This window comes from Nilaparvata lugens, chromosome 14 (genome assembly GCF_014356525.2).
Source record: "Nilaparvata lugens isolate BPH chromosome 14, ASM1435652v1, whole genome shotgun sequence".
NCBI lineage: Eukaryota > Metazoa > Arthropoda > Insecta > Hemiptera > Delphacidae > Nilaparvata > Nilaparvata lugens.
Genome location: NC_052517.1, coordinates 9,956,666 through 9,971,545, shown reverse-complemented (window position 1 = coordinate 9,971,545; position 14,880 = coordinate 9,956,666). Strand labels below are relative to the sequence as shown.

General features: G+C 34.8%; 1 protein-coding gene across 1 annotated transcript in view; it reads left to right on the top strand.

Annotated features, from left to right (window-relative positions):
• The window catches only part of LOC111046354, a 120,501-nt gene that overhangs the window by 25,952 nt on the left and 79,669 nt on the right, over positions 1 to 14,880 (top strand). Inside the window, exons 9-10 of the mRNA XM_039440729.1 lie at positions 7,231 to 7,392; positions 8,066 to 8,225. Of these exons, the coding sequence (XP_039296663.1) occupies positions 7,231 to 7,392; positions 8,066 to 8,225 (322 nt within the window). The remainder of the gene's footprint in view (positions 1 to 7,230; positions 7,393 to 8,065; positions 8,226 to 14,880) is intronic.

The following is a 14,880-nucleotide window of genomic DNA, read 5'->3' as shown; positions in this document are numbered from 1 at the left end:
CTCTGTAGACAGGCGTTCCTGTACTTGACTTACACGATTTGCCACAAACCCAGCCCAACGATGAGGTGAAGACCGAATTCAACTCACTGCCACAGTTGAATAAGTCCAAGCTGCAATATAATCTATGTTTATAATTTTTGAAAGCACTTCTTGAACTTCATGTAATAATCTAGCTACTAGGACAACCACACAAAGCTCCCATTTCTTCACTACCTCCATGGATGCTATATCATCCCAGTCACATCCCGATTGCCATAGACATTGAATTATACTCTTGAAGGTAAGCATGAAAGGTGTCAAATATCCTAATGGATCAAAAATTTGTGCTAAAGTTGATAAAACATTTCGTTTTGTAGCTAGACTGGATGGAACCTTCACCCTGTAGAAGAGGTAGTAACCAATTGGATTTGATTGGAAGCCAAGAATTTCATTGGTTTTACCAGACTCAAAAGTGAAATCTTTTGCATCAATAGCGCAATGCTCTAGAGGGAGATTTGATAGAATGGTAGAATGATTGCTGGCCCACTTTCGCAATTAATATTTCCCTTTGCTTAACAATTCAGTGAGCTGCAGTTGCTTGGTTGCTTCCATTGATGAGACTGATGTAACTATATCATCCATGTAAGTGGAAAACCGTAAGGCTTCAGAAGCCACAGGGAACATTTTTTCTTCATCTTCAATAAACTGATGCATAGTACAAATGGCAAGAAATGGCGATGATGATACACCATACGACATAGTTGTTAGAGTATACTCTTTCATTTCTTTTCCCTTTTCGGATTTTGTCCATTTTATTTCAACATTATCCTGTCTATCATCATCTAACTCTCCCAAATTTCGTTTCTCCCTTTCAAAAACATCTTCTCCAATTTCCTTTTTCGGTATGGGTCTTCCCATTGGTTTGATTTCATGTGGACTATGAATCACTTTTAACTCTTTCCCAAAATTACCGTTGCTTGGTATATAACTGTTGAAGGCTATACCTTGTTTACCTGGAACTTCTTCTAAATTATCTCCCAATTCTTCTTCTCGAATCATGGAAACATTCTCTCCGACATTAGTTTTACCTTCAAGATATCCCGATATCTCACTTGTATTTGTTTCCTTGGATGGTAATTCTACAATGAATCTACCAGTATTCAAACGACAAACAGTTGATTTGCATCCAATCTCCTCACAAGTCATTTCACTTTCCAATAATTTTTTTGTCCTAGGTGGCTCTTCTATGACCCAAAATCGCTTCACCAACTCTTCTAAATTAGCATTGGAATACATGCGCAGATTATTTGAGATAGTAGAACTCTCCTCTGAAACCTTACCCATCAGGCAGTAGCCCCATACAATTTCTAGGGCAGATGGTGTACCCGCTGGACCAATCACCTTTCTTCCTGTCAGAATGAAGGGGAAGTATTCAGCACCCAATAAAATATCAACCTCCTCTGAAAAGAAAAATTTAGAATCTGCTAGCTCCAATCCTCCAATATGTGCCCAGTACGCATTTTTTATCTGAATTGTAACTGCTATTTTGTTGACTCCCAACGCTGTAATTTTTAATGAAGGGGAGCTCGGTGTTTCAAATTCACAGTTAGCAATTTCATCTGTCACTTCCAGTTCAGTATCAGATAATCCATAGATGGGCAAACTGTGTGTTTTCTGTACCACTAAACCCAGTTTTTTCATGCATCACCTTGTAATAAATGCATTTAAACGGTGCTTGCACTATCTAATAATACTTTGACCTTGTGATAATTGCCTTGATTACCTCGAAGTCCCAATTTAACAGTTGGTAGCAATACTATGGAACTATTTACATTCGAAAATACTTTCTTAGCTGAGTCAGTAACAAATGTTTGATGGCTTTGATCAGCGACGTTGTGCCCATCTACCCTGCTCATTTGTTTATTACCGGCCAATGTGTTGGTGTTTTCAACAGGCGGCTGTCTCGGCTCTAAATGGAGGAGCGAATGATGACGCGAATTACAGTGACTGCACGGCTTCCTTCTTCTACAATCTCTAATGCCCTGGCCCTGAGATGCCCTGCCAATAAACAGCATATACATAGTTTTCATTTTTTTTACACATTTTAATCTATCAGATGGTTTGCGATTCAAGAACACTTCACAATTTTCCAGTTCATGAGAATTATTACATTCAATACATTTCAGCTCGTCCGATTTTGATTTAACAATCATAGCTGAAGCTTTGTAATTTCCCATAGTGGGTTTCGATTTCCCAAACTGCTTACATGAGGAGGCTTCTGACAATGTAGATGACACCAATGAATCAGTGGATTGGGTAGCCTCCAAAATAACAGCTTCATCATTCAAAAATATTTGGAAGTTTTTCAAATCGTATACTGTTCCATTTCTCAGCAGTCTCTGCCACTTCTCTCTCAATTCTTCAGTCAGTTTTTTATGTAAGATAAATAATAACGGAATCGACCAGTCATTAACTGAATGACCAATTGGTTTTAGTACTGCAATATACTCAGCTAAATGAGTGATGAATTTTTGTAGGGAGTCTGGTTGCTTATTAACTGCTGGCATATCAAAAATTGCTTAGTCTTATATCAAAAGTATGCGTCAGTCAGCTTGTAAGAGTCATTGTAGTGATTCAATAATATTTTCCATTCCTCAGCATAATGATCACTTGTCAATGGGACTACAGAAATGACTAACAGTGCTTCGCTTCTCAGTACAGACCGAAGATACATATGTTTTTGTATGTCAGCAATTTGACCATTATTATGAACCATGGCTTTGAATAAATCTTTAAATTGACTCCAAATTTTCAAATTGCTGTCAAAAGTCATCAAAGGAAGCTTAAGTAGGGCAACTGACGAGATATTTCCAGTTGTAGGTGAAGAAGCTACATTGGAAGAACTAATATTCAAATTTGTTTGAGTGGATGGTAAGGTTTCGAGAATAGCCTTGACATTGGAATAAAACTCATTAAATTGGCTCATCAGATTTTCAAGCTCTGTTGTTTCCAATCGAGGATTTTGTTTGTTATAGTAGCTTTGCATCTTATCTATTATATCATTGAACTCCACCTGGTGGTTATCGATATGCTCACCCTTAACTTTCAATAAATTCTTCATTTTCTTATTTTTCGGATCCTTTTCGACAGCTTCGGCAATTTCATTAATCCTTTTTATTCCACGAATTAATGCATCTCTTTGAAACGTCAAGTCTTCAATAACACCCATAGTGAGGCGATAACAGTGAGCGCTTGTCAAGAGAGAGAGAGAGTGAGACAAAGAGCCAAACAAGAATAAGAGGGAAAACATGAGAGCAGGCGACACAATGAGACAAACAATGGCTAGCTTATCTAATCATACAAGCCTAGCCAGCACTTCAACTTAGAGAATGATCGGTTATGAGGCTAATGATACCGTATCAATACTTGTTTGCACAATAACAAACAATAACTGCTCTTAATAACGAAGTAATGACAATAATCAATGCAAATAACTGCAAGTTTCCTTTGAAAAAAGTAAAAGTTCCAGTTACTGTTACAGCTAGACGATGTATAAGTCTTTCTCTACTTATTGACATGAACTTGCCAGTCCAGCCTTGTGGCGCCAATGCAACAATCTCATGCAATAATACTATAACACAATTATTTACGAAAATATTACTTGTTCTACTCTATTTCCAACTCAAATTGAGCCCAAATTTCTTAAGAATACCACAAATAAAGTGTATATTCATCTACGACAACAAAAACAAGCCATATACACTGAAAAACCAAGAATAAAATAGGCATAAAAAATGACAAACCTATTAGACGATATTTCAAACTTATGTCCTATTCAAATTCGATTAACAAATCAATCCTGACGGTTGAACCATGTTTATTCGACAGAGGCTGGCTCAAACAGCACTCTGGTTTGTGGACTGTATCAATTACATCAAGAACTTCTTTTTAGAAGTTGTCTGGGTTGTCTGGCGTCGGGTAGCAAGTTGAACAATTTAAATGGCTAAGTGCACAATAACATAGGCCTACCTTCATGTCCAAATCCTCCTTGCTTCTAGGATCCCGGGTCCAGATCACGATACGAGACAAGACGACACTTGTAATAAATCACAATAAATCAACAGATCACTTTGCAGAAATCGACATTATGAGAAGTGAACTGTTTGATTGGCTCGCAAATGGCAACTGGCGGCGATTATGCTATGCGCATCACCCTTCAATTGCCCACTCCACCACACAACGCCAGACAACAAAGTAACATTGATATAACGTCTGAACAGTATCTATTCTATAACTGGTCTGAGGTTTGTTCGTTTGTTCGCATCAAAACATGTCAACTTGTGGATTGCGGAAAAATGGGAATGATTTAGATCTCCAAATTTTGCACATAGATTCTAAAAATATCAATCTTGTGCACCTGGAAGCCCAAATTCTAATTTCCCTTCTAGATTTTTCAAAATTATTGTTCAAATTCCATCAATGGTACATTCAATTTCATTGAAAAATCACCAAATCATATGGTCAAAATTAAGAAAGGAACATCTGTTTCTATATTGCTTTCTACCTGAAAAACATAGTTTTGGAACTTCGTCTTCCTGATGCAATGTTTAGGCCTACACGTGGCATGGATTATTAATTTTTCAGCTGGAAAAATTTTTTCGCCACACTTGGATGTAATGAGCTGGTTTTCATTCGTCATATGGAGGCCGAAAGTGATTGTTTTCCGACCAGGCCGGTAAAACTTCACGGCCCTAGGGCTGTAAAATGACCTTGAATAACAGCTGATCGTGTCCGATCTCACAAAAATCATAGAGAGATAATCTCATAATGACTGTAATAATCTATATAATTATGTATCGTGAATTGCGGTATTATGTCTATAATATATTTTATAAATTACTGTTTCATATTCTAATATTTATTATTGTGTTTTTTATATCAAACAATGAATACAATGGCTGCATTGTCCATTGTCAGAAAGGTATGTATTACAAGTATTTTAAAGTGAAGAATCGAATTTGATATCAAAGTACAATAATTGTATCAATATTTAAAAGTGAGGTAGAGTAATAATTGTTTCTTTTTTATTATCGAATTCCACTTCTTAATGCAATACAATCAACTATAATAACAAGAAAATACAGCAGAGATCTGAAGTTTAAGGTAAGCCTACTGGTGAAACTCAGCCTTGACTAAAAAATTCCTAGTAATTTTTCCGTAATTCATTATTAAAACTTTTAGATAATTTTTCTTTAATATTGAACCATATAGAGAAAACATTAGGCCCACTCAAGATTGAATCTTTGAATGTTTTCTCTATGATTTCAGAGCAATATTTTGTTGTGAAAATGCCAGCAAGCCAGCTTCAATTGATATGCCGCTATACACTATATTTTAGTAGCCTACATACGTTACCTGACTTAATTCAGAGTGAAAATTTTATTGTGAAACAGATAAAAATATCAATTTTAATAATATAAGTCATGAGCCAAAGTCTGTTGTACCTTCCAAAGAACAACCTTCTTTCTATAGTCAAAGGTTGTATGCTTTTTAGGAGTGAAGTAAACTTTTTTAGAAGTCTAGTTTACAGTATTATGTGTATGCTGAGTGTTATCAGTCAGGCCTCTACTTTCAACAATACTCAATGGCCGAGAGTGTAAAGGCGTAATACATCAGAACTCAAAGCTCAGAGAAAAACAAACATGATGTAGGTTCGAATCTCGGTCAATGACATTTTTTTTTGTCAATGAATTTTGACTTTTATTACCTATTTTTTATATTAGTTACCATAATTTAAATTCCAATCAATTTTTTAGATATATTCTGAGACAAAACTGTGAAATATGCAATTATATTAATTCTTTCATCACATTATTTCAAAATAGTAATGGAAATTCTATTCATCCATCTATCCATTAGATATTGCACCGGGCGCAGAGCGCGAGCTATAAAAATTCAAACAATTATTCGAAATATTAAAAGTATAAAAATATGGTCACTATTGTAAATTATTAATTAGTAATATTGAAGTTAATTGACAGTAAAAGTTGTCATAACCAAGATTCAAGCTATCAAAATAGGCTGTTTGAATTTTATTTATTTTTCAATTTCTTATAAATATTGGGAAGTTTTTTTTTTTGGTGTGGCAAAAAATAGTGTTCGCAACATGGGCAAAAATGTTTTTCCGGCTCTCGAACGCTTCAAGTTCTCGACTTCATCTCGAACTTGAAAACCGCGATATCGAGCCGGAAAACGTACATTTTCGACCCTAGGTGCGAAATATACTATTGAGACAAAGAGCTAAATAAACGTCCAAAGTTTCTTCAATGCCGTATTGGCAATATGAAAACGCATGCAGTTAATATGTCTTTGAATGAAGGTGTTGTTATTTACATAGAGAAATTATATTCTTCCATTTTTATTTAGTTCAAATTTTAAAATTATTCGAGCCCTGATAGAATGACTGACTCGAAAATTTTAATATTGGAATGAGGGGTATATTGGCAAGCTGAGCAAAAAAATAAGGTCATAATTATGCACCTTTTCGTTATATCTTCAAATGATAAATGAGTTTTCTGGGTTGTCAAAACTCCCTTTGAAAGGGAAACTATTCAACATATTCTATCTTTTAGTAAAATAACAATGATCAATCATCCATGTATCATCTTCTATACTATAATAAAGAGAAGAACTGAATTATAAACGTAGCCTATAAAGGTGTAAAGTATAGGGAAATTATGTTTGACGCATTATCACGTCAGAACTACTGGACTGATTAACTTGAAATTTTGCAGATAGATTCTTGCTTAACCGAGGGTGGTTATAGACCAATTTTAAATTCTTCAAGATCTGATTACATCAAGTTTTCAATTATTTGTCATGCTTCAAGTTTGTATGGAAGCAGCAGAAGATTTCTCTTGAAAGGGAAATTAGAAGATAGGTATGATTGGGGATCCTTTTCGAATCATAAAAACAGGTTTTCCGTCACATCCAAATTTTTTCCGTCATTTTGAATCCAACTTCTTTTTTTAATTGAAAGGTGGTCATACTGATTAACCTGAAATGCAGCATATAAATTCTTAATCAACCGAGGATTCTTATAGGCCTATTTTGAATTCTTCTAGATTTCATTACGCCAAGTTTTAAGAAAGACCCTTGCGAAGCACGGGTTACCTGCTAGTATAATATATTGATAAATATATATGTATTAATTAATTAACTTATTGATTTATTTACTTCTATTTTGTTCAGGTTGGAGGAAAAGAGTGCAAAAGATACAGTACCTGTTCTGAACCAAGTAGTCCCTGGACAAAATGAAGTTTTTCTAACCAAAATTAATAACATTGGTATTACCTTGGAAATTGGTGAGATACTTCAGCCTGATCCTTATGCTGGATCAATTCTAGATTTGCAGTGAGTAGAAGCTGAAATTATTATAATACCAATGATGATAACTTCATTATTCAGTGCTAATTTTATCGAACACAATTTCAGGAAACTGTTTGCTGCTTGACGTGTCATATTTGGCTTATGCTACTCACATTCAAAAGCTCTAAACCCAGGCTAGGTGACTGTTGCCTTGAGCAAATAATCTACTGATGCTACTCTCATTAAAATAATGTGGTAGCATATAATCAATTCTACTCATAATTCATGGAGTAGGTGATAACAATATACATATGTCATTCCTACACAAAACTCCAGACATTAATTCTACATAAGTCACACCTCCAGCAAAGATTTCAACTTGAAATTAAATTTTTGAATTTCTACTTTGTCAGAGCATTTTGAATAATATGATTTTCAAGACTGGAATTTAGCAAACTTCTTCACTACACTGGGAAAGGAATAACCGATTCTATGAGCTATTGATGCAATAGCTCAGTAGCCGAAAATTTGAGAGAATTTATAAGTGATGCTCGACCATTTGAAATATATACTCCTAGAAGCTTCTTTTCCTCTATGCCTATATAGGATTACCAAACGTGATCACCTTTACCAATGTTTCCCCTTCTACACTATTAAATAGAATCAATAGAGTATGAATGGGTGTTTCTGTACCTAATTCAATTTCTTGTATCACAAGCTGCACTTCGAATGACAGCTCGACCATAGAACGTATCAAAAGTGAAGGCTTACATCATCCAAGAATCTCCAAATTCAACTCTCTTCATCATTCAGTTGTCATGACACCTGAAGAAATAGGAGAGTTATTTGAAACATCACATGCTTTACAAGAGTGCTGGGTGAGTTGAACCAGTGATATAATCATCATATGGATCTATTAATAGTAGCTTATACAGAGTGGGTAAAAAGTCCAAGAACGGCTTAATATCTCATACACAAAAGTAATTTGATGGTGGGTGAGATTGAGAATCCTACACGCATTGAAAAAACCACTTCACAATGACTTGAAAAATCTGGTCCGCCATCTTGGATCCACCATATTGAATGCATCTTCATTTTTTTAAATGGGAAGGTGGTCATGCGATACACGATTTCGATGGGGAATTTCACGGGAAAATGGATGATGATAACCGCATATCGATATCTTAAACCGTTTCAAAGATATTCACATTATCAATCAATACTATTCAAAGCAGAGATGAGAGAAAAGAGTCTGAGAACGGCTTGGTATTTCATAAAAAAGTGATTCCGAGGTGTGTGTTATTTAGGATCCTACTCGAATTGAAAAAAAACTACTTTACAATGATTTTAAATATCTGGTCCGCCATCTTGGATCCACCATTTTGAATGCAACTTTTTTTTTTAATATGAAGGTGGTATACATGATTTCAATACGGAATTTCAAAAAAAAATGAATGCAAAAACTGCTCATTGATATCTCAAACCGTTCAGAAGATATTCACATTATCAATCAGTACCATGCAAATCAGAAATTGAATACATGAGTGGTGTTGATTGAAAACGTGAATATCTTATAAACAGTTTGAGATATCGATGTGCGGTTCCTGCCATTCATTTCTTCTTGAAATTCCATATTGAAATCATGTATCGCATGACCAACTTCCTATTTAAATAAAAAAGTTGTATAGTGTCTTTTGGGAACCTAAATTCTCAGACAACTATAATTAAGTTTGGAAATCGTGCGAGACCCCGATGGTGGAGGGGTTAGTGAAATTTCTAGTGCTATTCCAGTGGTGAGGAATCCGAAATAAAAATCATTTGATGATTGATTGCCTCTATATTAAATATTTAAATTCAAACAACACTTTACAATAAATACTTTCTTCAATTAAAGATTATCTTTGTCTTAAGAGACCAAGTTTAACTATATTTACGTCTTTAAGAGACCAAAATTTAAGGGACACATTGAATTCTGATGGGTAAAGATCAAGTTCTCATCTTGTAGTTGTCGTCGCGATGTCCGGAGTCCCTGGCGGAGATGAATGAAGGGTGAAGATGATTGGTCGTCCTCCAGGAATGTTCAGGCGTCGCGGCGACAGATCCAAAAGGGAGTTAGTCTTGTTCTCTCCTCATCAGCGTTCAATGACGTACGATTCCATCCATGGTTGGAAGAAGTCGCCGGCCCTTTCACAATGGAAATTCTCAGCCCGATACAGAAACCTGATGACAAATTTACAACAGAATTAGAAACATAATAATTACCAATATCTAATAGGATTGTATTCAATTGATGATCTGGGAAGATCATCAAATAAATACAATTCACCGCTTCCTATGAGGAAATAATATTATTAACATACATAAATCGAAAACTTTCACTTCACAAAATGATAAATTATAGTCTATTCAATGACAATAATAAAAATACTCACCCAAAAGGGGTATTGAAGATCCAAAGTATAGAGGAATCAATCGTCATCCTAATTCAAGCTATCCCATTATTACTGTATTCTCAAAAGGGAGACTTTACTTCTAAATATTACTCTTAGCCTACATTTAAAGTAACTTCAAAAGATGTCCGATTCACTTGGACAATCAATTAAATTCTCCTGGAGAGAATGAGAATGTACCCCCAAACGAAAACATTACTGGAAATTGAAAGAAAATCTCAAGAAACAGTTAACACTATGACAGCTGGGATTAGAATGAACGCTCTCCCAGTTTTCAGAGGCTTCCAGACTGATCAGTTCTACCATAAAACTTTAAAATATTTACCCGATTGCCTGTGAATTTCTCTTCGCCCACTCTCTTTCTCCTCAGTAAATAAGGAATGTGATATGTTCATGCAAGAAGGAAACTAGGAGAGAAAAGTTATTTCCCTTTTGCAAGTTTAGAATTATGGGATTGATTCAGCATACTTCTGGCGTCTAAATCTGTCGTGAGAATAGATAATTCCAAGTGGGAATCAAGGACTTTAATAAGATGCTGATCATAATTATAATGATTTTAGAAATGCTGGCGAAGTTGCCAATCAACAAGAATAAATTTACTATCCTTATGGGAACTGAAAACTACTTACTTAAGATAGAATAAATTCTATTCAATAACTCAAAATTTTGGTACAGATTCTCCCCCCGTTAAAGGAAAGTTGGACGCCAATGAAAAAAACTACCAAAATTTTGAATAGGTGAGCGCGCAAATTGAAAGGGTGTGGTGAGAATTCACAGCGTTCGGAGTCAGTCAAAACGGAGAAAAGCGCGGGCCCAGCGCGATCTAGCGTCGTTGACTGGTTTTCTGAGCTATCACTTACTACTACTACAAGTCATGAAGGTTGTGAGAGAGAGTGTGCTAGAGTAACTTACTTCGAATGCAGAGAAAATAGGATTGACTCTGTCTGGTTCCTATTCTCTCTGAACGGAGCTAGCCGTTCGAAGTCAACATTACACAAATTACTCATTTAACGATATCATAATATCAACAAAATTATCATGAAACCTTACTAGAACAATGAATCACTTTGAGAATTATCGATATAGGAAGCTTTTCATTCAATACTTAATCTAGTTAAACATTAACACTACTAACCTATTTCTATATTGCCAATGAATACTATAGTACGTGAATAAAATACTGCAACCTAACTGAATAATCCTACTTGAGTACACAATAATAAACTGATTATGCCTTATTCACAACGATATAGTTTAATTGATTATATATAAAAACTTGATATTATATAAGATTATACTCCAATTACGATTATTATAATAATTCTATTTATTTATCCTATTTAACCCTTATCTTCCTAATATTCTTATCACTATAATCATGGCCATGAACTTATATTACTACCTAGGAAATGTCTCTCTTGTTTATAGTCGACTTTCAATTATTATATATTCAAAGACATGATACAACAGTCACGAAATTCAGATGCGTCCACCTGATTTCTTATGTGTCTCCTGTATTAATGCTCTTATCTAATTTCAATTGTGATACATGTGCACGTCGTATGAATGTATTTCCATCCATGGAAAATAACTTTACAGATACAGGTAAAGTCCATTCTTTTATTATGAATGGGCCAGACCATTTTTGTGCTAACTTTGCCGAAATTTTATCAGCAGCTCTACTAATTGGATTAGCTTCCAGGAAAACTCTATCATTAGTTTTGAAAGGGATTCTACTTCTTTGTAAGTCAAATCTTTCCTTCGCTTTACTCTGCGATTTTAAGAGGTTTTCATGAGCTTGTTTCCACAATTTTCTCGTATTTTCACTGAATTTCTGGGGCAGTATTTCATCTATTACCCATATATTCGTGTGTGGGTGAGTTGGTTTATACCTGAATATCAACTCATAAGGAGTATACTTACTACTTTCATGGAAGCTACAATTAAATGCTAGAGGTAACCAACTGAGTGGTACATCCCATTTTGTGTGGTCATAAGAAGAGAATGCAATAAGTGCAGATTTCAAATTCCTATGTACTCTTTCAACAGCGTTGGATTGAGGGTGGTATGGAGTACACGTGACATGTAAAGTGCCTCTTTGAAAACAGAACTTATTGAATATATTAGATTTGAATTGTGGTTCATTGTCTGACACTATTATTTTAGGTACACCGAAATTAGTGATAATCCTCTGTAGTTCATTGCAAACGGTATTAGCATTGGCTTTTCTGACTGCAATCAGCCAGCAATACTTACTAAAAGCGTCGAGACAGCTAAAAATCATGCTTTATAACCTCATGCCAAATCACCTTTAGAAGATCTTGGAAGTTTTCCTACAAAATCTATAAATAATTTTTCATTGGGTAAGAAGCAACACTGGAAGCCATATAGCCATAATTAGCCTTTTGTGCTGGTTTAGATAATGCACATATTTTACAGTTCTTAATAAATACTCCTACATCTTTAGATATTCCTTTCCAAGTGAAAACCTGTTCAATTTTATTCAAAGTTTTTGTATATCCTAGATGAGCGCCAAACAAAGATTCGTGGTAATACTTGCAAACCATAGGTTTTAGAACTTGGGGAAGTACTATTTTTGGTTCAGTTGAATTTCGAACATTGCATACTAGAATTCCCTTTTTTATTTGATACGGAAAAATATCATCACCAGCACTCGCTGATTGCATTATCTCCTTCACAAATTCGTCCTGCTTCTGATAGGTTGAAATATCAGTGAAACTGAGTGAGAAATCTACTAAATTTATACTACATAAATTCTGTTCTATTACTTCGGGAGGAGAGTCTTCAAACATACGGCTTAAGCAATCGGCGACCTTATTGTCAACGCCTTTTACATGCTCTGTAGTAAACTGAAAGGCAGATAACCTTAGAACCCATCTCCCTATCCTACCAAGTTGCTTTGGGTGGTTCAAGACGAATTGCAGTGCATTACAATCAGTTCTCAGAATGAATTTTGTATGTTTAAGGAAATATTTGAATTTCTCAACTCCATAAAGTGCAGCTATAGTTTCCTTTCCATAGGTGGAATATTTTCGTTCTAATGGTGATAGTGTGCGTGATGCATAAGCGATTGGGGCAAAAGCTCCATCTTGCATCTGACCCAACACACATCCTATTGCAATTGAAGAAGCATCAGTGCTCAAAATAAACTTCTCATTGAAATTAGCCACTTTTAGAAGCGGAGGCTGTGACAGAATCTGTTTTAGTTTATCAAACGATTTTTGACATTCATCATTCCATATGAATTTCGCATTTTTCTTCCTCAAGGCATTCAATGGGGCTGAAATCTGTGCTAAGTTGGGGATAAACTTGGAGAAAAACTGCACCATTCCCAAGAATCGTTCAATTCCTTTTACTCTAATAGGAACAGGAAAATTAACAATTGGTTTTGTTCTTTCTGGGTCGATCGAAATACTATTATGAGAAACCAAATGACCTAAGAAATTGATCTTGTTGGCAGCAAAGTTACATTTCTGAGGGTTCACTGTCAGGTTTGATCGTTTTAATCTACAGAAAACTTCATCTTATAATTTCCAATGATTTTCGAGAGTGTCAGTATATATTATAATCAAATCATCCAAATAAAAAAATAGTCCCTTGAAACGCAAGTCACCAAACATATTTTACTTCATCAAGTTGGTCAAAACAGCTGATCCACAACTGAATCCATATGGCAAACGCTTGAATTGATACAAATTAAATGGTGTTATGAACGCTGTTAGATGCTTCAATTTTTCAGTCAAATGGATTTGGTTATAAGCGCTAGTCAAATCAATGCACGAAAACCACTTAGCATTTGAAAAATAATGAAAACATTCGTGAATATTTCCTAATGGAGCTGATTGTAACTCTATTACCTTATTTAGGCGACGATAATCAATGCAGAAACGATAAGAATTTGGAGTTGGTTTGGGCACCAATAAACAAGGTGACGAGTACTGCGATGTTGAATGTTCAATTATATCTTCATCTAGTAGCTGTTGAATCTTTTTTCTTCGATATTCTAACTTGATTGGATCCATAGAATACGGTTGAGATCTGACAACCTTGTTAGATGTTAATTCAATATCATATTCTATTAGATCGGTTGATCCAATTTTCTCAGTCAGAACATCTGCGTGTTTACTGATCAATTCCTCTAGACTACTCCTATCAAAATAACTCAAATGCGATAAGTCCATTGGAGCCAGTCTCTCCATGATATTGTGAACTTGAATTTCAGAATCGTTAGAAAAATCTTTATTGATTAAAGGAAATTTTAAGTGAGGACTGAAGTCAAAGAAAAAGTTTGTTCTTATTAAATTCACAAGGATTTGAGAGTGCTCTATGAAGTCACATACCAAAATTATTTCAACTGGCAAGTTATCAGCAATTAAAAATCGGAATTTCCATGAGAATATTTCTATTTTAATTTTCAAAATGCATGATGTATTCATAACTAATTTAGAAGAGTTTGCAGTCGAACAAATAACTTGATCTTCAGTGATCTCAATTTCTTTAAGTTTATTACTGCTAATTATTTCCTGAAGTGTGGAGGCTTTTGTAATTGAAAATTCTGAACCAGAGTCAACTAGACATTGGTAAGTAGTTTCATCATTATTGAAATTCGCTGGTACAAAGGGGAAGAGCTTTGTTAGAATAAATCATCCCACAGACTTTATTTTCAGATTTTCTTTGCAAATTTTGAATGAAACGTTTCTTAGAATTAGATATTTTATTTTTCAATGATTTCAATTTTGATTGTTTTTCTACTTTATTTACTTTTGACACTAAGTTTTTTTTTTTGTTGATGAGGCTAGTTTGGAGTTTGAATTCTTAGTGCAATTTCTTGCAATGTGATTGTGTCCATTGCATTCATAGCATACAAATCCCTGTCTGTATCCTCTGTTGGGATAGTTATTGATGGGTCTCTTTTCAAATTGAGGTGTATTGTTATTATCCCTATTAGTCCTATAGAAAGCATCTCTCTCGATGTCTGCAAAATGTAAATTTTGTGCCTGGATACAGATTTCATCTGATTGGGCTAGAGTTGTAGGTTTGTTCATGAAAATTAACCTTGACC